At 42.5% G+C, this 21,489-nt stretch overlaps 1 protein-coding gene across 3 annotated transcripts; it reads right to left on the bottom strand.

The window, feature by feature from the left end:
* Positions 1-447: 447 nt before the first annotated feature.
* On the bottom strand, positions 448-21,471 carry LOC119449492 (autophagy-related protein 13). 3 transcript variants are annotated; one of them, XM_037712671.2, is made up of 6 exons: positions 20,897-21,471; positions 14,794-15,132; positions 11,815-12,020; positions 7,763-7,867; positions 4,602-4,875; positions 448-3,598 (listed from the first exon to the last, which is right to left on the bottom strand). In XM_037712671.2, the coding sequence occupies exons 1-6, from the start codon at positions 21,050-21,052 to the stop codon at positions 3,383-3,385; spliced, it is 1,296 nt and encodes a 431-aa protein (XP_037568599.1). In that variant the 5' UTR covers positions 21,053-21,471; the 3' UTR covers positions 448-3,382. The 3 variants fall into 3 exon arrangements, with proteins under 3 accessions (XP_037568599.1, XP_037568600.1, XP_037568601.1); XM_037712672.2 differs by having other exon boundaries at positions 14,794-15,129; positions 20,897-21,467; XM_037712673.2 differs by lacking the exon at positions 7,763-7,867.
* Between the last annotated feature and the right edge of the window lie 18 nt (positions 21,472-21,489).

The raw sequence follows: 21,489 nt of genomic DNA, 5'->3' as shown, positions 1-21,489 counted from the left end.
TATTGACCTAAACCCCTTGTACGTTTAGAGATTCCCACGTGATGCGGAGGACCCCTTGGCACTCTGGCAACTTTACCACCTGAAAAGGGTTTGAACTATTCCTTTGAACTATAATTATACTTTTTTTTTTCTATTTGCCTAGTAACATTTGAAACCTACATTATGTCCAATGCAAGACTTCACTGCAACTGAGCAAGACTTCATTATTGTATCCCATATAAACACTCTTTAAACAAGTACACACAAAATGAGTTTAGGAGCACTGCATTTTGCTCATTCTTGGCATTTTCCAATCTGGAAGATTTATTTAACAACTCAAGTATCATCTGTGCACTAGTGCAAAGAGAATAAGGTGAGCATTAGTTGTGCAGGAATAAGCAAAATACTGTGCAATAAATATATAGTTTCAGGCACACAAAGTGTATCAAGAACACACAAAGGAATTGTTTTTGGCCACATTTATTGACAGAAGCAGACAGAAATATGGAACAAGGCAAGTCACACTGCAAAAAACATGGTCATCATTAACACATAACTTCACTTGGCAGCACCATGTGCATTTCAGTGATCATTGCAGGATATGTGTTGATAGTAGTAGTAATCGCACATGAATTGCCATCAACAGCAAACAATAATTAAATTTTAACCTGGTTCAAGAACAGTGATGCAAGCATAGCTGACCATATATATTTCTGACATCTGAATTTCAACATAACTCATCATTTCTTGAACAAACATTGCCAAGTGCCGCCTGGTTCATTTGCTTGAAGTAGACAACTTGGAGGCATTCTTTTTGCAATGTTGCTTCATGCTATTTGTTCAACTATATGGGCAACATACACAGCTATCACAAAGGAAAATGAATTTTCACCATCTTGCACACTACAGGAAAGGTTGATAGGAAGTGGAGGAGTGGCTCCTTTTGCATTGATTAAATGCCAAAATGCAACAACTGCAAGAAGACTTGGCATCATTAGCACAGACCAAACACTTCAGCAACAATTTATAACTCACCCTTCTGTCAGACTTTAATACATTGCCTCTGAACCCCATGTAAGCAATTTTGTGCACAACAAGCCCAATCAACAGTGACAGCTGAGTTGGGCTGTCATGAGACCCTATTAGTGACTACAGTTTGCCCTGCCATTCACTTTAGAAAGTCAGTCTATAGTTCATTGTCCCAAGACCTAATCAATCAAAGGGGCCCTCCAACTAGTTAAATGTGGTATGTGAACTTGCTTAAATGGTAGACAATAGTGCCACACGGTGTGGCCAGACCAGTGACTAAAGAAGGCAAACATTCTTGGGACAGCGTATTGACACCTCAGGACTCAACATCTACTTTAAAGTATTTTCTCTCACTCTCTTCAACTGAGTATGCGACAATATCTTCCGTTGCGGTTGTAGTTGTCTCAGGTAGGAGTCCAAATTCTGAGGTAAGTCCCCGAATTTTCTGGCTGGCACGGTTTAGTGGTGTAAGCTCCAGCATATGCTGACATTCCTGCTACTGGGAGGGATCTAGTGCTCAGGTCAACCTTACCCTGCACCTCCACCAAAATTTATGCGTACTCAATTGAAGTAGATAAGTCCTCAGACGTGAGCACTGTACACAGCATATGCATTGATGCGTGGTCCCCAAGAATTTTCTTCTCCAGTAACTGGTCTGTCAGACCATGTGGCAGTGTCATCACAAACATCTGAGCTCAATATCATTCCTGTGCTCGCAGCAGGGAGCCTATAGTTTTGTACACTGCCTTCTTCAACTTTACAAAATCTCCACCGATATTCATGCACATTCATACACTTCTAAACTTGGTGGCCATTGGCCGTATCGCTTTTAGAAGCCACGAATAAGCAGCACCTCTAGCAGAAACAAAAATTGCAAAGTCTAATCCCTAATATCATGCTGGCACCACCTGGTGATAGAGGTTGATACTCCTGCACTGATGCTACTGGCCTCAGAGATCAGTGGGGGTTGTAACTGTGGGTTGCACCACCTGGTCTCGAGCTCATGCCAATATAAAAGCTCAATGTGATGATGGGCGCTTGCCCAAGTGAGCACAGCAGCACATCCTTCAAGTGCAGCTTAAAAATTTGGAGGACGCTTAAGCTTTGCCTTTAAGAGTGGAACGCGATAGCCTTCAAAGATCCCTGGCTGCTTATCAGGCTTTTTTTCTCATATATTCAAATTACAATCCGATGCTATCACGTCTGTAGGTTGTGGCTAAGCCGTGCTTTACGATTTTTCTGACGGATTTTACTTTGAGAAATTCAATTTTTGTTTACTAATGCCTTGCGCCACGCGAAACGCCTGCCCAGTCAGGGTGGTAGGTTGGTTTGGGATGATGCGGTTCGGCATGATTATTTCCGCCAACGACGCCGGCGCCTACGCTGACACCGACGCCGGATTTTCTGCGACACGGGGCCCTTAACGCTATCATGTTGAAAGCAGCAGGCTGTGAGAATGTGGCACCATATCATTATCATTGCTAACTCTGTTCATACAAGGGGCATTCAAAATCTTTGCATTGGAAAATATTATTGTGAGGGGATTCCATATACCACACTTTTCATAAAAGGTGTTGCAAGGCCCTTTCAAACGTCCGTTGGATGCACTTTGCATTTTTTATCGCTCCTCTCTGTGCGATCCAGTGAAGCACATAAAGCACCTGCCAGGCAAGTCAGCTCAGTATGCTTGGTATGTTCATACTTGGCTCATACTACTGCAGCTGCACACTGCTGTATGCACTGTACCAATATAGCACTGAAAGCCAAAGCTTACCAACAAAAACCTGGGCAGCGATAAGTTGTCTGTGAGGTACAATTACTCAATATCCCTCCCAGACACCCACCCTTAAATTACTATGCTCGAATGTTGAGTGCAAGAGCGGTCATGGTACAACTGGTATGGCAGTAGCTAATTCATTCACGGGCAGGTTGTGGGGGCCATTGCAAGCCCACCATTAACAAACGTACTAACTAATCAGAAGCACCAAAACACAGCATTGCAACATTGGTTGTATTGTGCCAATTCCTGGTCTTCTCACGTGCAGCAGCCGCTTGTGTTTCACCGGTCTCACTGACAGGCAACAAATGGCTGCCATAGCAAACCCCATTTCTGTTGCCTAGTCACAATGATTTTTCTTTTTCTGCTTACATGGGGTCTCTATCTCTCCTTTTTATTCGTAACATGCACTTTGTACTTGAGTCCTTGTCCATGACTGAGCACACCACGATGTCAACGTTCTCATGATAATGACATTCATAATCCTTCAACCACTGCAGCGAGGTGTGGAATTCCTCCTTGCACAGTCCTGTTGACTCGCCATTGGCCTGAGACTGTCCCTTCATCACATTTCGCATTTGACACTGACACAAGTCTTCACTTCAGAGAATCACTTTGGCAAACAGACTCGACGAACTGATCCAGGTCAGGCAGACTGGACTCCAGTGCGGCCAGATGTGCACTAATTTCGGACACTTGCTGCTCTAGCGTTGGCTGGCAGGAAAATGAAGACAGCATCGGTGCACTCTGACACTCCTGGAAGAATGTGCCCAAGTCAGTGCCACCTTCCTCGCCATCAGCAAATGGAGGTTTCTGTGGGAAAGAAAACAGTATGTGATACAGATGTGCGACTTGCATGCATGACCTGTAAGGCTCACAAAAGTTTTGATAAAGTATTTACATGTGAAATAATATAGCATATGATTATAGCGTCAGTAGATAGAGGGTGTATTACAAGGCTAGTGAGATTACTCTCACTGGTCACATTCATGATATAAATATGGTGCGTCATGATAAGCATTAAAGATATGAACCACTGAACAAGTGGAAGTGGCACACTGTGACTACAGCACACCGCCAGCACTCGAGACCAACATAGTATATGCGTTGCCACAAAGGCGCATAAATAATACACGACATGATGTGACCGTACGAGTATAAGGTTTAGTTGTAATATATAAAGTGGTTATTCCGTCAAAGGAATTGTCGATCAATGAGAAGTGCACTGCGAAATTTGCAGAGAGAGACTTCTATGACTGCACTACTTGCATAGCTTCCCATACATAGCATTGTTTTCCAATCATGAAACTGAGTATAGCACCATTGCAATTTACTTATGTGATCACTCTAGCAGGCTTCTGTCACATCTTAGCTGACCTTAAAACATACACCAAGGAATACTTTCAAGCTCATGCAAGGGGAGCACAATTTTTTACTGTCTCGGCAGGCCATGCGTTAAAAGTGCACTTTAACTTCATCTACTGGCCCGTTCCACTTCGCAGGCAAGGATGAGCATTTTAAGGTGCAGCAACTAGAATGAATGACACAAAACAGTTCTATAGTTCTTTTATAGCAATCACCTGCATGCTACGAGCTAAGTGAGTGCTAAGATCACTGAAGGAAGTTCCAAAAGAAAGAGGTGCACACTCTGTGTAATCTGCCTTAAGTGCATATATAACAAATGTGAAAGGGCAGACACAGAAGCATGTACCACATGGGGAAACAAGAGGCCTGAAAGGTGGCACCATTTCATTCACTGAGACTGATTCACTAACACCACCTATAGAGGCAGAAAGGCGACCACATTCACACGCACCAATTCAACCAGCACGAAGTCCTCGGCTGGAAGCAGCACCTCCCGGGGCTCGACAAAGGGCTCGTTGACGTCAGAGTCATTGTCCTCTTCGGATCGCGAGTTGCTACTCGTGGTTGACTTGGCAGGCATGGAGAGGAGCGAGGAGAAGGCAGGCTTTGGCAAAGGCCAGGGGCTCTCATCCTCCCTGGCCGCAATCTCCTTGAGATCTCGCGGACAAGGAGGGGCAAAGGCACCCTGTTGCATCTCACCAAGACCGTCACCCCCGTCTTTGCGTCTGCAGTTCACCCACATACCAAGCACGCGTTGGAGAGGCATGCAATCACACATTACAACTGCTCGTTAATTGCAAACCTTACGCAGGCCCTCCCAACAAGACACACTGTCTTCCCTACAAACTACTACAGTGAAGCGCTTAATCAGCGGATAAGGCTGGAATAATGTGACAATTGCACTCTTATAGTTCTAGTCATTTGCTTGAGCAGCCTCCACATAAGGTATGCCAGTATGGAGTGATGAGTAATAAGAATTGCACAGAATCGGGCAAAAACAATCACACCAACATGCAATGGCCTTAATGTAAATGCTAAAGCAGCCTGGCTGCACTGAAGCTTTCATTCCTGGCTATAGAAGGCCACATTTTTATGAGGCGAAACACCGAAAAGGCCATTTGCTAGAATTGGTCTGAACATCAAAGAATAAGAAAATGTGACAAGGACCAAGTTTTGCGTTACTGGAAAGCCCTGCAGAGTTCAGAGTGATGCAAGGATGTGTTAGTGCGGAGCAGGGAATGTAGAGAGATAGACAGTGCAGTTAGTGAAACGTGTGCGCATCACTGAGCACATGAGCTTGTGCAGAATGGTGCTGCCTTGTTCACAAGACAGCCAGCAGGAGGATGCCGCAAAAAGGCAAAATAAAAGACTAGAAGAGCACAGACACGCATGTGAACCAGTACAGGCAACCAGAAACTTGTCCACAATCACCAAGAACACGATAGCAGTGGCCTTTCTTTACTGCTATGGCCGTTTTTACAAGAATAAACCATCTTAAAATGCTGCAACAAAAGGTTAAAGAACACAAGGAGGCATGACACGTCTATTCCATTACGCTAGTACAATATGGAGCAAAAGCGAAACTATTGCTTCTTTCTATACATAAATGCTGGGAAGACGGCTCGTATACTCATGCCCAATCATTTTTGAACATGCTGTATTAGCTGGCTGACGAAAATAATTAAAATGTGCAATGACTACAATATATAGCTACAAATGCTTCTGCATACTGAACAAGTTTCACACATCCTTCCGGCAGTAACCGTCTACTCGGAAGAGAAAGTGATAGCCAAAAAGCATGCAATGTCTAGAGTCTGGTAGCCCAACATAAAATTATGTCCAGGAATCTATAGTGGTTTTAGTGACATGAACAACGGGACCATAAAGAAAAGAATAGTAAAAAAAAAAGACAAAGAGCTTAACTCTTCTCACACGGAAAAATTCAATGTCTATATGTAGCTAATGACATTCGACACATGCAATGACATACGTTCCATGCAGTATTAAATGCAATAAATAAAGCCTTTATGAAGATAGCAATTATGATTTGAAAAAGCAAAAGACATGGAAAAGGTGATAGTGAATGTGCAAAATGCTTAAGTGCATGTATTGTCATTAAATTTAATTTCAAAGCTTTGCCTTGATTGAAAATATTAAATCAAATTCATATAACTAACCAGATGGCACTTATGCATACCAATTCAAGACAAGACTTAAGCCAGGCAAGAACTCTGCTGGTTCTCAAGAGACAACATAGCTGACATGGTGGAAAAAAATAAAATAATGTGAAAACGATGTCTGTCACTTACCAGGCAAAATGTGCAAATGACCACGTAAAAATTTAACTACAATGCTGTATTATTTATTGTTATTCTTAACGAACATGCAAATTAGGTTGTGAAACACATTCAAACAAGTTATGATTGTGAAGGACTTCTTGTCTAACAAAATGAAGTATCGCCATGCAGCACTGAATGCCATTAAATGTGAATGTTATCCAAAACAAATGACAAATCTTCCTATGTGACAGGGGTATTATTTTTTATTTTCACGTCAAGACCAAGCTATTTGTATTAGCACAGAACATGATGATGATTCAAGCTATTCATGCAGCAGTCCAATGCCGTAAGCTTGCCAGCATCATTACAATGCAGAAAGTGGTTGAGGTAAAAATGAGAGCCCAAGTTTATGGCACACCAAGAATTTTCTGAGAATGTGGCTCCTTAAAAAAAATATAATGAAAGCATTCCACCAAGAACATGCAACTGTGCAAGCACACAACCCCAAGAAAGTAATTACTCTGTTAGAATAACATAATACCCCTGTTAGACGGGCAAATTCAGTGTCACTTTGAGTAAGCATCACTTGGCATAAGTGTCATTCAGAGGCTGTCACATGAGAAGGTATAGTGACATTTACAGCTGAGTGTGCTCAGTGAGTTCACTTTACTTATGCACCAGAAGCTTCAGTGGCACTAGTTTTTAGAGGTGTACAGAGGTCAACACACTCTTCAGCGCCAAAGCAGCCACCAAAGCTTAAGCCGACCACCAGGCCGAGAAAAATCAATGAGAACTGTAAATGTAGTCATGCAACCTCACATAAAGATGATCTTGTGCCACATGTCATCTTCAGATTCGCCAGCGCAGTCCTGAGAACGTGGTTCTCGCTTTCTAAAAAAGTGTGTTGGCTTCTGTACATAGTCACACCCAGCTTCCTCGAAGTCTCGAGTAAACAAATACTACAGTGAAAAAAAAAAAAACGAAGAGTTTTGTTGTTTTTTGTACAAGTATTACTCCAGCTGCGTCTGTTTCAATAAACCCAAAGTGAACCCTTTTGACCTTCCAATGCTCAATTTCAGCGGCCATCACTTGCGTTACATACCTGTTACAGTGAGCGACCAAAATGGCACTAAATAAGGTGAAGCTCAAAGTGACACTACATTTGCAAGTCTGACCAGTATGAGATTGAGGACAGTGAGAGAAAGAGATATATATAGGAAATGAGCAAAACAAAGTGATGCAGGCAAGTTATTTCCTTCAGTGCAAGCCCAAACAAAAGTGACAGGCATTACAAACATCTAATTAGCAGCATAGACAACAAACAAGCACAAACCCATTAGCACATCCGTTGTGACCTGCAACGCTGCTTTGCCTCCTGATCCCTTCTGGAGGCAAGTCTTTGTCGCTTCGCTTTACGGCATCAGTTGCTACGTCCGTGCTACAACGCATGTGGAAGGATGAGAAGAAGAAGAAGAAAGAGAGAAAGACATGGGGCAGAGAGGCGGTCAGGCAAATCAACCAGGACTGGCAAGAGTATGGTGGGGCACACGTAATGAACAGACACCTCCTCTCATGCTCAATCCGGTGCAGTCAATGTGAACACTGAGGCAAACAAAGGCAAGTTTTGAAAAAGCCTTTCAAGAAAATGGACATCAGGAGACTGCTTGAGGATGGGGATAAAGGGGCTCTACAAGATTAAATTAAATTAAATTCTGAGGTTTTCTCTGCCAAAACCACAATCTGATTATGAGGCACGCTGTAGTGAGGCCTCTGGATTAATTTTGACTATCTGGGGTTCTTTAACATGCACTTAAACCTCAGTACATGAACATTCTTGCATTTCACCCCCCATTGACATGTGGCTGCTGGGGCCCGGATCAAACCTGCGACCTTCAGCTCAGCAGCACACCATAGCCACTGCTCTACCAGCAGGTAGTGGTCCGCAGGACTTAGCTGACTACAGTTCATACTTTCATATTTCTCTTCGTGATTATCTGTCCACCCGCCTGTGGCACCTAGATTCATGTCATCCTGTCACTGAATACCGAGAGCCCCCACGAGTGGTAGTGCTCGTACAGGTCTTCATCAAAAGAAACGTAGCCACCAGAAGCATGAATGCCCCGAAGTCCTGGCTGTGTCACATCATATTTGCAAAACTTCTGACTCTCGAAAGCTCCGAAGGGTGAGGACAAGAGTTCGAGCTCCCTGTCCAGAGTGGTTTCAAGCAGAGCAGATGCACCAGGAGGATGTCAAGGTGTCACAGGGCCAGCTACAGCCATGCCCACAGTGGCTCCATTTCTTTATACAAATGCTGTACATTTTGGCAGTGCATGTCACTGACAGACAGGCAGAAAATTAAAATTTTAGAAAAGCATGCTTACAAATGGCTGCACATTACTGATATACATGTGGTGCAGTGGCCCTGAATGAGTGTGCTTATGCAACAAAACGGTACAGGCAGCGGAAAGGACTGCTAAGAAACCACTACGTCGAAAGAGAGGTTGTAGAGCCCCTTAAAGCGCAAATACCAAAGAGCCAGCAGTCACTGCAAGACAAAAGTGGTCAAGAGACATTTTTTTCTACTTTGTTTCTTTTACATACAATCTAAAGGAAACATATAATTAACACTTTCATTTCATTAAAACACACAACTGCTTCCAATGACCACTGGCGCTCCCTTAGGTAATGTTGGCAGATGCGATGTTTAATACCAATGATAGAATGGTAGCAAAGTCTCATGAGGTAAAGCAATGATCAGTTGTCTACCGTATTTACTCGTGTAAGGCCCACTCCCATATAGACCCAAAGCGAAAATTTTGAAGAATATCGGAGTTTATGCCCACAAGCCTTGTGTAGCCTTATAGCCTTAAGCCTGTTTTGTGTAAGGCCCACACCCTGTAAAAATACGGGGGAAAAAAGGAAAGTACAGGACCTTCCCCATGTAAAAACGGTAAGTTGTTATACCAAAAACTAAAACGGCACAAACAGTTCCCATACAGAAAATGCAGTGTGCCTGACAACACTTTTTTCAACGACGAACTGGAACCTGCTGTGCTATTCACTGGTGGGGACCAGTGATATGCTTCAAGAAATTATGCTTATAGGGACACTAAAAAGAAAAATAAGTTCAGCTATATTAGTACATTACCCTTGTAAAATACCATTAAGGCCACTTTTACAGTGAGAAGGGGCTTGGTAAGATAAAAAAAAAACACAGGTGGCACTGCCACCTTGAAATTCCTGCACCAGCTTGCCATGAAGTCAAAGATTTTGATGATGTCGGCTCGGGCCAAGTTAATTTGTTTATTGGTAAAGATGGACCACATAGTATCCTAAAGGAGCCAAAGAATGAACTTGGCAAGCTTCAATAAATTTTACACAGCGTGAAACAGCCTAAATATTTGAAATTCATTCACACTGGCATACTGAAACCCGAGTTTCAGTGCAAAATTCAAAAAATGAGACTGGCCTTCAGCTTCTCTTTTAATAACCAACATATTATCACAAAATGAACTAAACTTGTTTTGAAGGAATATTTTATCAGTCTTAACTGATTTAGTGTTCCACATCCCCTTTTATGGGACACTAGAGAAAAATGTCAAGCTAAGCTAGATTGGTGCATAACACTTCTGGGGTACCACAGGTCAGCACTACCTAGGTAAGTCAGAAAGGATGCGAAGATGCAAGATGGGTGGCAATGCTACCTGGTCCCTCCCGCACCAGCTCCCCATGGAGTCATGGGTTTTGGCAGTACTATCTGCTTGGGACTGATTAATTATCAGTATAAAAAAGTTACAAAGATTACACTGCATTCTAAAGTAAGCAAAGACCTAGCATGGCAACTTCTGCAAAACCTTCCGTACACAATAGAGGCACCATGAAATTTGTGTTGTCACATTGCTGTCATGAATGCACTGGTTCGGGCTCATTTTTTTATATGTAAGTTTGAAATTCATCTTCTCCACTATTAACCAACCTTCGTTCACCGAAGAAATAAACACCTTTTGAAACAATGCTCTACCTGTCTACCCACCTAAACTCAATGTTTCTTTTTTATGTCCCTTCAAGAATAGAGGCAACATACCAGATAAGTAAAACCAGCAATGAATGACTCTGCATAAAATGGAGCTCATGCTTTTTCTTGCCGCTTCAATAGCACACTTCCTTTTTAACTTAAGATTTTGTTGAAGCAGGAGTTGTGAAAACGTTGTCTTGGATTTACTAAAGCACATAACTTTAACTGAAGCTCTGTCCACAAGGAACTGCACTTCAAGCACTTTCACACATAAGACTAGAGGAGGAAAAGTGAATTCTGAATATAACTTTGAGCAATACCGGAAGTGATTAAGTGTATGCAGCGATGCTGTCTCACACCTCCTACCTACACACAATGTCAAAACATATTGAGGGAATGCTGGTTTGTGCACATACAATCTCGGCTGCCTAAAAGCACGATGACAAAAGAGAAAAGCTTTAGACTGTGTGCAATCAACACTCTGTTATAGCTTCAATGTGTAACATTGATGTGAGGTCACGTGGAATGGAGCAATAAACCATTACTTTCCTGACTTTCTGTGCAGCTTTGAAAACAAAATTTCCCACTTGCAAGATAAAAACCTTTTTTGCTTCGATAAATGTGAGGTATGATCTTTGATCTCCACCACTCTCTCACTGCACAATTTCAACAGTTACCTACCCTTATAAGATGGCCAAAGCATACTACATTTACTCACAAGTTGGCCATCAAAAACAATCTTTTTTCCCCTCAAGTAATCATCGCACCCTCGTAAATTGCTACCAAGACAGTTGTCTGCTTGTTTCACCAGTGCTGACAGCGACTCTGTATAGGTAAGGCCAGAGTCACTTTATTAACTTAGTCACTCAAGGTTCAGCTACAAATATAGAGCCTTTGCAGTTCCTGCTTGAGTAGAACCTGTTCTGCTATCACAAAGGTAAGTGCTGTTTGGAAGTAATTTTTTGTTTGAGTTTACAGTGGCTGCCATGAGAATCCCCGATTTACAAGCACTTTATTTAAAATTTTTATTTTTAGCACCTAGAACATTCTACTGGCAAAATTTTCCACATAATTATCCCCACTTCCGAACTTCGCACCAATTTATTGCGAAAGAAAGTGTGAGCATTATGCAAGTAAATACGGTAGAAAATTTAAAAAAATTGCTATGCACAGGTTCACCTATGTCAGGTTACCACTGGAATGGTTATTGGTACGGATTGACTGAGTCAGACGTAGTACAATTACTACCATAACTACCGGAATTAAAGCAAATTTTCCCATGACCTGCAGCTCTTTATAAATCAGTTTGCCTGCAATATGTTATCGGCTCAAAGATAAGTACAAAATGCCTGTGCCATGGTCGCGCATACCTAGGCCGCATCCGCATTCCTCGAGGACTGAGGTCTGGCTTGAAGTAGTCGCTCTTAAGCATCATGGCAGGGTGGGTCTGGTTAACAGCCTGCTGAGGGGAGATGGTCATCTTGGTGCGGTAGACCACTCCCAGGGTCAGCGTGCCCGTGGGTGTTCCCACTTGGCCCACCTGCACTCGCTTGTAGTCCTCGCCCAACAGGTCTAGCTGCATTTCGCAAAGCAGCCAGGCAGAGAGAAGAGATGAATATGTGCCAGAACAAATTAACAAAATCAAACAACATCAGTTACGTTTATCTATGATGACGAAAAAAAACGACAGATCAAAGAAAAAAATAACTAGGCCCGCTGGCACCGTCATCCATGCTTTTGGTCAATGGCTACATTAAATGAACCTTCAATTCATTATAGAAGCAACCTTGGTGGCTGTGGTATGGCTTTTGTAATGAAATATCTGAAGTACCAAATTAGGATCCGATTAAGGTGCCCATAGTAGTGGGGAACTGTGGATTAATTTTGACCACATGGGGTTCTTTAATGTGCATTCAATGCATGGTACGCAAACATTTTTGCATTCCGTCCCCATGAGAACACGACCACTGCAGCCGGGATGCCACAGCTGCTTAGCAGCGCAATGCCATAGCCACTAAACTACCACGGTGGTTCTAAAGGTGAAGCTTACTTCGCTAACCCTCCCAACCGTGGCTGCTACTGCTGTCTTGTCAAATAACTCGCACTTAACTCTTTCTTTACCGCGCCTATAGAAATCGATCAATTTGATCGACAGTTTTTCTGCGGGCTGGTAAACATTTCTGTTGGAATTCGTATACTAGCAACATAATACAACGTCTGAAATAATGACTGAACTTTAACTATTTGTTAGATTTGACAATTTTGGGGAGATTGAGAAGTCTGGAAAAATAAAACATTGGCTGGAGGTATCGGCCAAATTAGCCACTAGTGTTCCTAGGCCTTCCTCGATAAAAAGACGCAAAATTTGCACTTTGGTCCACTTGGCAACCTAATCTTTAAATGCAGAAGCAGTGAAGAAACAGGAGCTTCTGCTGAGTCAATTTTTCGATCTGAGGTACAGGGTGTTTTATAGATGCCTCAAACAATGGTACATGCTCATGAGTGCATGTTATTTTGATAATTGTGTTCGATAATATCACGTGCAACTTTATTTTTCCTACCATGGGTTGCTTTTATCCATCAACACTAGAACAATGCACATAGAAATCATTACGAGCAATTCTTCCCTTCGTGTGGGCTTTTCACTCACACAAGAGTACAAAGTTGACTTCAGACCGACATTCGACAGAAGCTTGACTCTAATCTCTTATAATCTAATCTCTTGTAGTCTAATCTCTTATATTCCAAACACCACCTGTGCAAGTGCCCTTATTCATTACTGTACAATCTTGTGCAAAACTCCTCACTATTCTACAGCACTCTACAGGAACTGAACAAAGCATGAGGAGGCTCCAGCACCAGTTGAAAGCACACTAGACCACCTTGCTTGCACAGAAAAGCTAATCGAATGCAATAATCAAGTAAGAGGAAGCTTCTGCATGCTCGCTGACCTGACCACCATTGCTTCGCGAGCCGAAAGAATGCAGTAAAAAACAAGCCAGGTGCCTGCTGCAATGAGTAAAAACAAATACTCCCTGTAGAATAGGAACTTACCCGTTTTCACATTTACAAAACTACTGCTTTCCAACATAGCATGGTATTGCATTGGCACCAACAAAACTTCACAGTAATTTTTTTGCGTGATCTGACTTACAAAAGTTGGGAACTAGGAACAAGGTGCATATTCTGTATATTTCCGCTTTTTTCTTTCTTCTTTTTTACTCTCAGTATATACACTAAAAATATCAAATTCTTACTTTCATTCGTGCTCCTTCAGTGCTGTTTTGAAGTTTATCTGCTTGATGGTGGGATTGAACCTCGGTCCCCAAACACAACAGCTCGATGCTCTAACCATTACGCCACAATCGCACATATACTTCTATCGTGCCAACGCCAACTAGCTCTTTGAGATTATCGCCACATGTGTCCCATTGCACAGTGCATGTGAGAGAGAGCACATGCGTGCATACCCAATCAGATGCGAAGGGGCTGTGTTTGGACAGCTTGTAACGTGGATGATGTGGTTTGGGAGAAGGCCTTCGGAATCACCTCGCACAGACATTGCAATAACACAGAAACTAACACATGTTTCAGCCCTCTTTATGCATTTGAACAAAACTTGGCTGTATGTAGATTCCAACAATGTGCATTGGATCTGCCTTAAATTTTTTAAACAAATCTCCTAATGATAAAGATCCTGATACAATAAATTTCTAGCTTGGCCAAAGTTATCTGATATTACAGGGTTATACATTAGCAAGACCTGTCATGCCTGTATATGTATGCATGTGCATGCATATACTTAAATTTTCATGAGGCAAGCTAGGAAACTGCTTAAATCCTTTGTAGCCTAAGTGTCTGGCCAGGCACTGTGAGGTGCAGTCTGCACAGACGCCCAGGCAACAAAGTTAGCCTTATAAACAAAAGCTGTGCACCCAAGCAAGAGGACAATTTCGTTCTCTTATTGCTCTCTTTCACAGTGGTCCAAAAGCTTCCGTTTGCATCTGTTCAGCCTGCATTTGTTGACTTAAACTCCTAGTGACGACTTTTTGCTCAGGTAATCACAGGCTTAGAATACCATAAATCAAGTAAAATATTATCCAAGACGAAAGTATAGACGACGCACACACGCGCACGCACACACACACTTTCATGTTTTGTTCTACACAGTCCTAAATAAAATCTACATATAGCAAAATATCAGTCAAATGCATCACCTTTGCCAATAGTCACTCAATCACATTGTCAGCAGCCTATCTGTTGTTAGGTCAACTGAATGGTGTGTGTGGGACTGGTTGAAATGTCTTCGTGAGAACCAGAATCAAAGCAGAAAGACTTCTAGCACGCACCTGTGGCTCTCCCATGTAGACATTGAAGCAGATGATGTAGGAGTCACGACTTTGGTTATGTGACAGCCTGTACGCTGGCGTCACACGCGTGATGGTGATGAGCGATTTTAGTAGGAGACTCATGCGGTTGTAGACTGTGTAGATGGCCCGGACGGAAGAGTCGCAGACATTGCTCACGGAGAGCTGCCACACCTCCAGCACCAGAGTGTCCCCGTCGACAGTCTGAAGTGAAATCTGCGTACAGAGGCTGGGCCCGCCTGGCTCGGGTATCTGGCCGGCCATGGCTTCATTCACTCGTGTCTGGATCTCGGGCAGGTCTGGTATGTCCAAGTTGAACTGCTGGCACAAAAACAAAATGCACCGCTTGACTTCAGCACATGGCTAGTAAATCGCGCAACTCGTACACATAGACCAGGAGTGGCCATACACATATTTAAATGGCCACAGGATGGAACCACTTTGCTGATGCACCGCACAAAGCACATTTTTTGTGCATTTGAATTGTCTTTGGACTATTTTCTAGCGCTCCTTCCTCTGATGAGAAATGCTAGCTTAGCTCCTGAAGACAGGTGATGACTAAGTTCATTAATGGTGTCTGGATCAAAATACAGTGACACAGTCTACATAAAGATGAGAGTAGAAAACTGCAACTTGTCCAAGCAGCCTGCAGCAGAACACGAGAGAACCCAGAAACAGAGTAATGTGCCTATTAGGGGCCACAGTTGATATACAAGACGCTGTAGACCATTTGTAAAAACTCCAGACAAGGTTCGCTGCCCAGTCAAAAGTTCTCCACTACGTTAGCACAACATCTCCTCGAGTTCAAAATTTGGTTGAGCACAGGCCTCTCTAATGTAATGCATACAAATTCACCGCCTATGCAAGCATTTTACATACAGTGAGTTTCCCATGCTAAACTTAAAGAATGCTGGCACGGCACTAGACACCTCTTCATCATCATCTTTAGCCTATTTTTATGTCCACTGCAGGACAAAGGCCTCTCCCTGCGATTTCCAATTACCCCTGTCTTGCGCTAGCTGATTCCAACTTGCGCTTGCAAATTTCTTAATTTCATCACCCCACCGAGCTTTCTGCCGTCCTCGACTGCACTTCCCTTCCCTTGGCAGCCACTCTGTAACTCTAATGGTCTACCGGTTATCTACCCAACACATTACATGTCCTGCCCAGCTCCATTTTTTTTTTGTCTTAATGTCAAATAGAATATTGGTTATCCCCATTTGTTCTCAGAACCACACAGCTCTCTTCCTGCCTCTTAACATTACACCTAACATTTTTTGTTCCATCGATCTTTGCGTGGTCCTTAACTTGTCCTTGAGCTTCTTTCTCCAAGTTTTACCCCATATGGTAGTACCGGTAGAATTCAATGACTGTACACTTTTCTTTTCAACGAAAGTGGTAAGATCCCAGCTAGTATTTGGTAATGCCTGCCGTATGCACTCCAGCCCATTTTTATTCTGAAAATTTCCTTCTCATGATCAGGGTCCCCTGTGAGTAACTGACCTAGGTAAACATACTCCTGTACAGACTCTAGAGGCTGACTGGCAATCCTGAATTCCTGTTCCCTTGCCAGGCTATTGAACATTATCTTTGTCTTCTGCATATTAATCTTCAACCCTACATTTACACTTCCTCAGTTAAGGACCTCAATCATTTGTTGCGATTCATTGTCAGTGTTGCTGAATAGGACAATGTCATCTGCAAACTGAAGGTTGCTGAGATATTTGCCGTTGTTGTCTAATAGCTTGAATACTTCTGCTAAGCATGCCGTGAATAGCATTGGAGAGATTGAGTCTCCTTGCCTGACCCCTCTCTTGATAGGCAACTTTCTACTTTTCTTGTGGAGAACCAAGGTAGCTGTGGAATCTTAGTAGATATTTCCTAAGATATTCACATATGTCTTCTGTATGCCTTGATTAAGCAATGACTCTATGACGGCTGGTACCTCTACTGAATCAAATGCCTTATTATAATCTATGAAAGAAATAGAGACGTTGACTGTACTAGACAGATTTCTCAATTACGTGATTGTTGACATGGATGTGATCCATTGTAGAATATCCCTTCCTGAAGCCAGTCTGTTCTCTTCGTTGACTGAAGTCAACTGTTGCCCTGATTCTATTAGAAATTATCTTGGTGAATATTTTACACAATACTGAAAGCAAGCTAATGGGCCTATAATTCTTTAATGTCTCCCTTCTTATGAATTAGTATAATGTTGGCATTCTTCCAGCTCTCTGGTACACCTCTTACCATTGCAAAATGTCTGCAAAAGACCAAATTTTTTCCTTGGTTACAGGGAGTACCACTATGAGTAAATTTTTGCAATGAAAGAAAGTTGACATTAAAGTGATGCAGAGGCTTCACTATGAGCTGGCTCTCAGGGAAGGCTAATCCACCAATGGAATAGTGGCAGAAGTATGCAGCCTAACAACATGCAGTGATGGGTTGTCGCATGCAATGAAGGTGACTCGTCAAGCACTCCACGTGAGTCACAATTTAACAATTGGATAAAACGGTGTTATCATACACATAAGGTAAAGCAATGTCAGAGGTTGAAAATTTAACGAACAGGGCCAACTTAGAACTGTAAGGCATGAAAAGCACCACAAATGAACTGCGTCAAAAAAAATTTGAAAGTCGCCATGTATAATCCTAGTACCCATTTGCACACATACACCGGCTAACTGAATTTTCCTTCTTGCATGTTGCATCCCCACCTTTGCCTACAAGGCAGCGTGGCGATTCTGGGAACGTGCAGTTTTGTGGGAGAGGTACAAAACACAACCAAGACTTGACAGGCAAACTTGGCCTCTGCAGGGTTGTCTTTTTAGCAGTCACGCATAACGTTGCTGTGCGTGGGAGAGGAAGGCAGGGAGCGTCTTTCGAAATGACATCAAGACAATCCCTCCACATACCTTGTAATTATCTGTAGGCTCCAAGAAAATTTCTGCTAGGCAATGCAAGTTATTAAATTCTGTGGATGCATCACCATCTTTCAATGAGTTCTCTCGCTACACCAGGCTCATATTTTTTCCCGCTTGAAGCTTCCAACTTCATCCCTCCATTCAGTACACCACGCTTCTCCAATTTATGTCACTTTAAGGTGCATAGTTCTGTTGTATCATTTTTCATGTTTTGTCTATTCCATGCATAGAATACGAATTATCTAAAACACATTAACACCACTTTTCACAAAATTCTCCAACCGTTCCTGTAGCATCACTGTTGGTCCAAGCAACTGCCCAAAATATCAGAGGAGTAAGGTCATGCAATATGTGTGCACTGATCTACTATGGTAAGGCATGCTTCAAATTAAACTCATCCTTGATTGATAAAAATTGGGTTGAAATCTAGAGCAGGCACTTACGTTACAGATTACTGTGAAACCTAATAATTTTGTGACCAAATACTTCACAACACAGGGCCATTAAGTTCTGCAGTTTTTTTTATATGGTGGGGCAAGCTGCTTTATAATTTCATACCTGCCAACTTAAGAACATTAAAATTAGTAAAAAATCCCATGAACATGACAAGGGGAGACACTGACACATGCGCACTTTATTAACAATCGTTTACCTTTAGATGCAGCAAACTTGCAACAGCAGATACTAACAAGCGACGCATTGTTTATAGATTATAGTGATTTTGGCAGCGACTTTGCTGTTGCTTATTTCACCTCTCTACGTAACTTTTCGGAATAGACTTTCTAAGAGCAAGTACTCTCTGGTTTATATGGCACCTTGCCCTGCCACAAGAGGCTGGCGCGGGTACCATCACAATTTCGTTTTCTGTATGCATTTTTTTTTTGCAATCTTACCCCGCAAATCTTTCAAGAGCTTTAAAACATTCTCGCAAACAGAATTGATTGCGAGACATAATGCAACATTTGTAAAATTATAAAAGAAACCAAAATTCATAAGCTTGGGAAATTCCGGAGAGGTAAACTGCAAAGATTAGGTGAAGTGAAAATGCCTTAGGATATTTTGAGCTTATTTGTTTTCTGCACTGAGTTACAATTTGTTTCTGCACTGAGCCTTCCTGTTTAACATATCAAGAAAATGGGTGCATTAGGGGCCACGTTGCTTTTTACTTCTAAATCTATGCTCAATTGCAGGCATTTGTTTATGAAACACTGAACCAAAATTAAAGCACTGTGTCATCAAAAGCTTCTATTGGAACAAGTTTAAAAATAATTATATGCACTCAATAAGCTGCCAGTGCACAATCAACGAGCATGAAATTCTAGGGTTATGCTTTTTCTATTGCGTATGCCAGTAAGCCAATAAAGTAAACAGACCACAGTTGCTGGGAAATCCAGAACTTATTAGCAGCCTTTAAAAGCTGAAACAGCTGTAGTACAGTGCTCTCACAGACAAATTCATGCCTAGGCTACAAAAGTACTATATTATGCACTTTTGCTGAACCTAGTTGTCTGTGTACGGCTCCACAGAGGGCATGCCCCAGTCAGGTTTAATTGTACTTACCTTAGTTATACCATAGCTGCTTAAACTTGTCATATTTTAAACACGAGCTTGTGGGTAACTGTACGTATGTCATGCTACAAGTTAAAAGAAAACCATCATAATTCTGGTCCTGTTCAAGACATCACTTCTCTCCCCAATACTGTCACTGCTGACTGAAGTTAAAAATCTCATCGCAAATATGTCAAATTCCGTTTGTAGTATTGCTCCAAGATGTGTTTAAGCTAATTGTGTTTAAGAGTGACTATCTGACTGGTGCTGTATGTGTGACTGTAGCTTGCATCTCTCACTGACACACTATAAAAAAAGCTGAATATCTTGATAAATAAGTAAATCATCATGATTTTCAAGCACAGCTTCAGAAGAGATCCCAAAAAATTGAAACAGTGCCAGGCTTGTTCATCTCACGCTCTCCCGATACTCAAATCTTGTCATGCAATGCCCTGGCCTAAATTTTGGAGCAGCAAGGATTGAGTATCTTAACTTACACATTATGCTTTACACAATAACAGCTACACTCTAAACAAAACTTCACACCCTTTAAGGCCTGTCTTGTCCCACAACTATGATCACGCATGCAGTTTATTTACCGAACACTCAGGGCTCACTATGTTCATGTCATTCCTAAAAGGAAAGTACCACGTACACAGCATGAGAGAGGGAACCTTGTGCAAGATTGATGACGATTATTATTGTTGAGGGACAAGATAAAGGCAAAAGGGTGCAAAAATTATTTTAGAGTGTAAATCTAATAGACTGATTAAAATGTTCTTTTGCACCATCACCACAGATTTAGTTGGCCTAGCTGTAGCACAGAGCAAAAGATAATCACAGAACGCGCATTTCACGTTGCCAGTTTATTGACATGCTTAGTAAGCAGCAGCAGTTGAAATAAAAAGCGAACATGCACGCATGTCCGAACACTAATGGTTGTTATTTCTGTGATGTTCTATGAACCTTTAGACACGTTGTTTTACAAGTGCATTGCAGGGCGAGTGTGCCGCTTTTGCGGCAGGCTCTATCTAGTACGATGCTCGTACTTAAACATTGCCAATACTCTACTGTCAGGTCACAACAGCTGAAAAGTTCCTCGCGTGAAGATAACGCGTTGTGAAACAGCATGCTATAAAATGCCTTCACGAAACCACGCTCTTTAAAGCTCTTTTGCTCGGCACTCACTAGTGAAACAGATAAATATCTTCAGCGGCGCTAAGAATTGTAGTATAGAAAGAAGTAAAGAAATAACACCAACAACAAATACGCTAAGTGCATATGAACTTCCTGTATCCAAATTAAAACATACGGCAAGAAATAGTAACACACGTGTTCACGTTCCAAAGCGTGTCACGGTGCAAACGACTGTTTTGAGATGCGTAAAAGCGGGCCGCATCAAAGCTGCCTGCCGGTTTGCGCAAGGTTGGCAAAGCGCAGCAGCGCTGTCACTTGCCCTTCGTTAGTGTCACCGCCAATAGAATAGTTGCGTACTGACTTGTGGGCAAAACACGACACAAAGATCGCGATATGCCAGGCTTGCAGGCAGCCTCGAAGGTCGCCGCTTCCGCGTGACGTTAGGGTCGCGTTGTAGGAAAAGGCACGCTTACCCAGTCCGACAACGAGGCGTGTGGCTTAGATTTCGTTTTTTGCTTTACGCCGAAGCGAGACTGCACGATCACTTGAACAGACTTGCAGGCCAAGAACAGGGTGAACTTGTCCAGTTCTTTCCTATCGTGCGGGGAGAGCTTCATGACTGTCGACATGTTGACAGGTGCAGTAGGGCGCGATTATGTGCCGCGCTTTCTAGACGGCTGCAAGTCCGCGGTACCACATCCGTCGCAGCAAAAGCCTGTCCCCGGGCACGGGCCTCATAACCAAGTGCGAAGCACGGCGCCGAGTGGACAGCACACGTAAACAAGGACGAAGACACCTCTAATCACAATCTCCAATATGCGGAGATGCCGAATGTACCGAACGATTCGGAAAACTCACTCGCCGACTGCGCGAGCTTCAGCCTACAACGCGTGCGGATGAACGCTTCATTCGCGCATTCGCCAGTATTGTATATTCACTTTCCCGAGACATCATAATTGATAAATTTCTCCTAAATTCCACTGCACTGCCCAAACTGCGCCGAGCGTAACAACACGACATCGTTAATAGATATCCCAGCATGCCGCATCTTTTCAAAAATTAACGA

This window comes from Dermacentor silvarum, chromosome 4, assembly GCF_013339745.2.
Source record: "Dermacentor silvarum isolate Dsil-2018 chromosome 4, BIME_Dsil_1.4, whole genome shotgun sequence".
Classification (NCBI taxonomy): Eukaryota; Metazoa; Arthropoda; class Arachnida; order Ixodida; family Ixodidae; genus Dermacentor; species Dermacentor silvarum.
Note: the sequence above shows the minus strand (reverse complement) of the source record. Positions and strands in the feature narration are given on the sequence as shown.

Coding starts and splice junctions, on each gene's coding strand:
- LOC119449492 (XM_037712671.2), bottom strand. CDS start 21,052: ATGTCGACAGTCATGAAGCTCTCCCCGCACGATAGGAAAGAACTGGAC. Junction 15,133..20,896: donor ACGCCTCGTTGTCGGACTGG/GTAAGCGTGCCT, acceptor TTTTTGTGCCAG/CAGTTCAACTTGGACATACC. Junction 4,876..7,762: donor CACAACGGATGTGCTAATGG/GTTTGTGCTTGT, acceptor GGTGAACTGCAG/ACGCAAAGACGGGGGTGACG.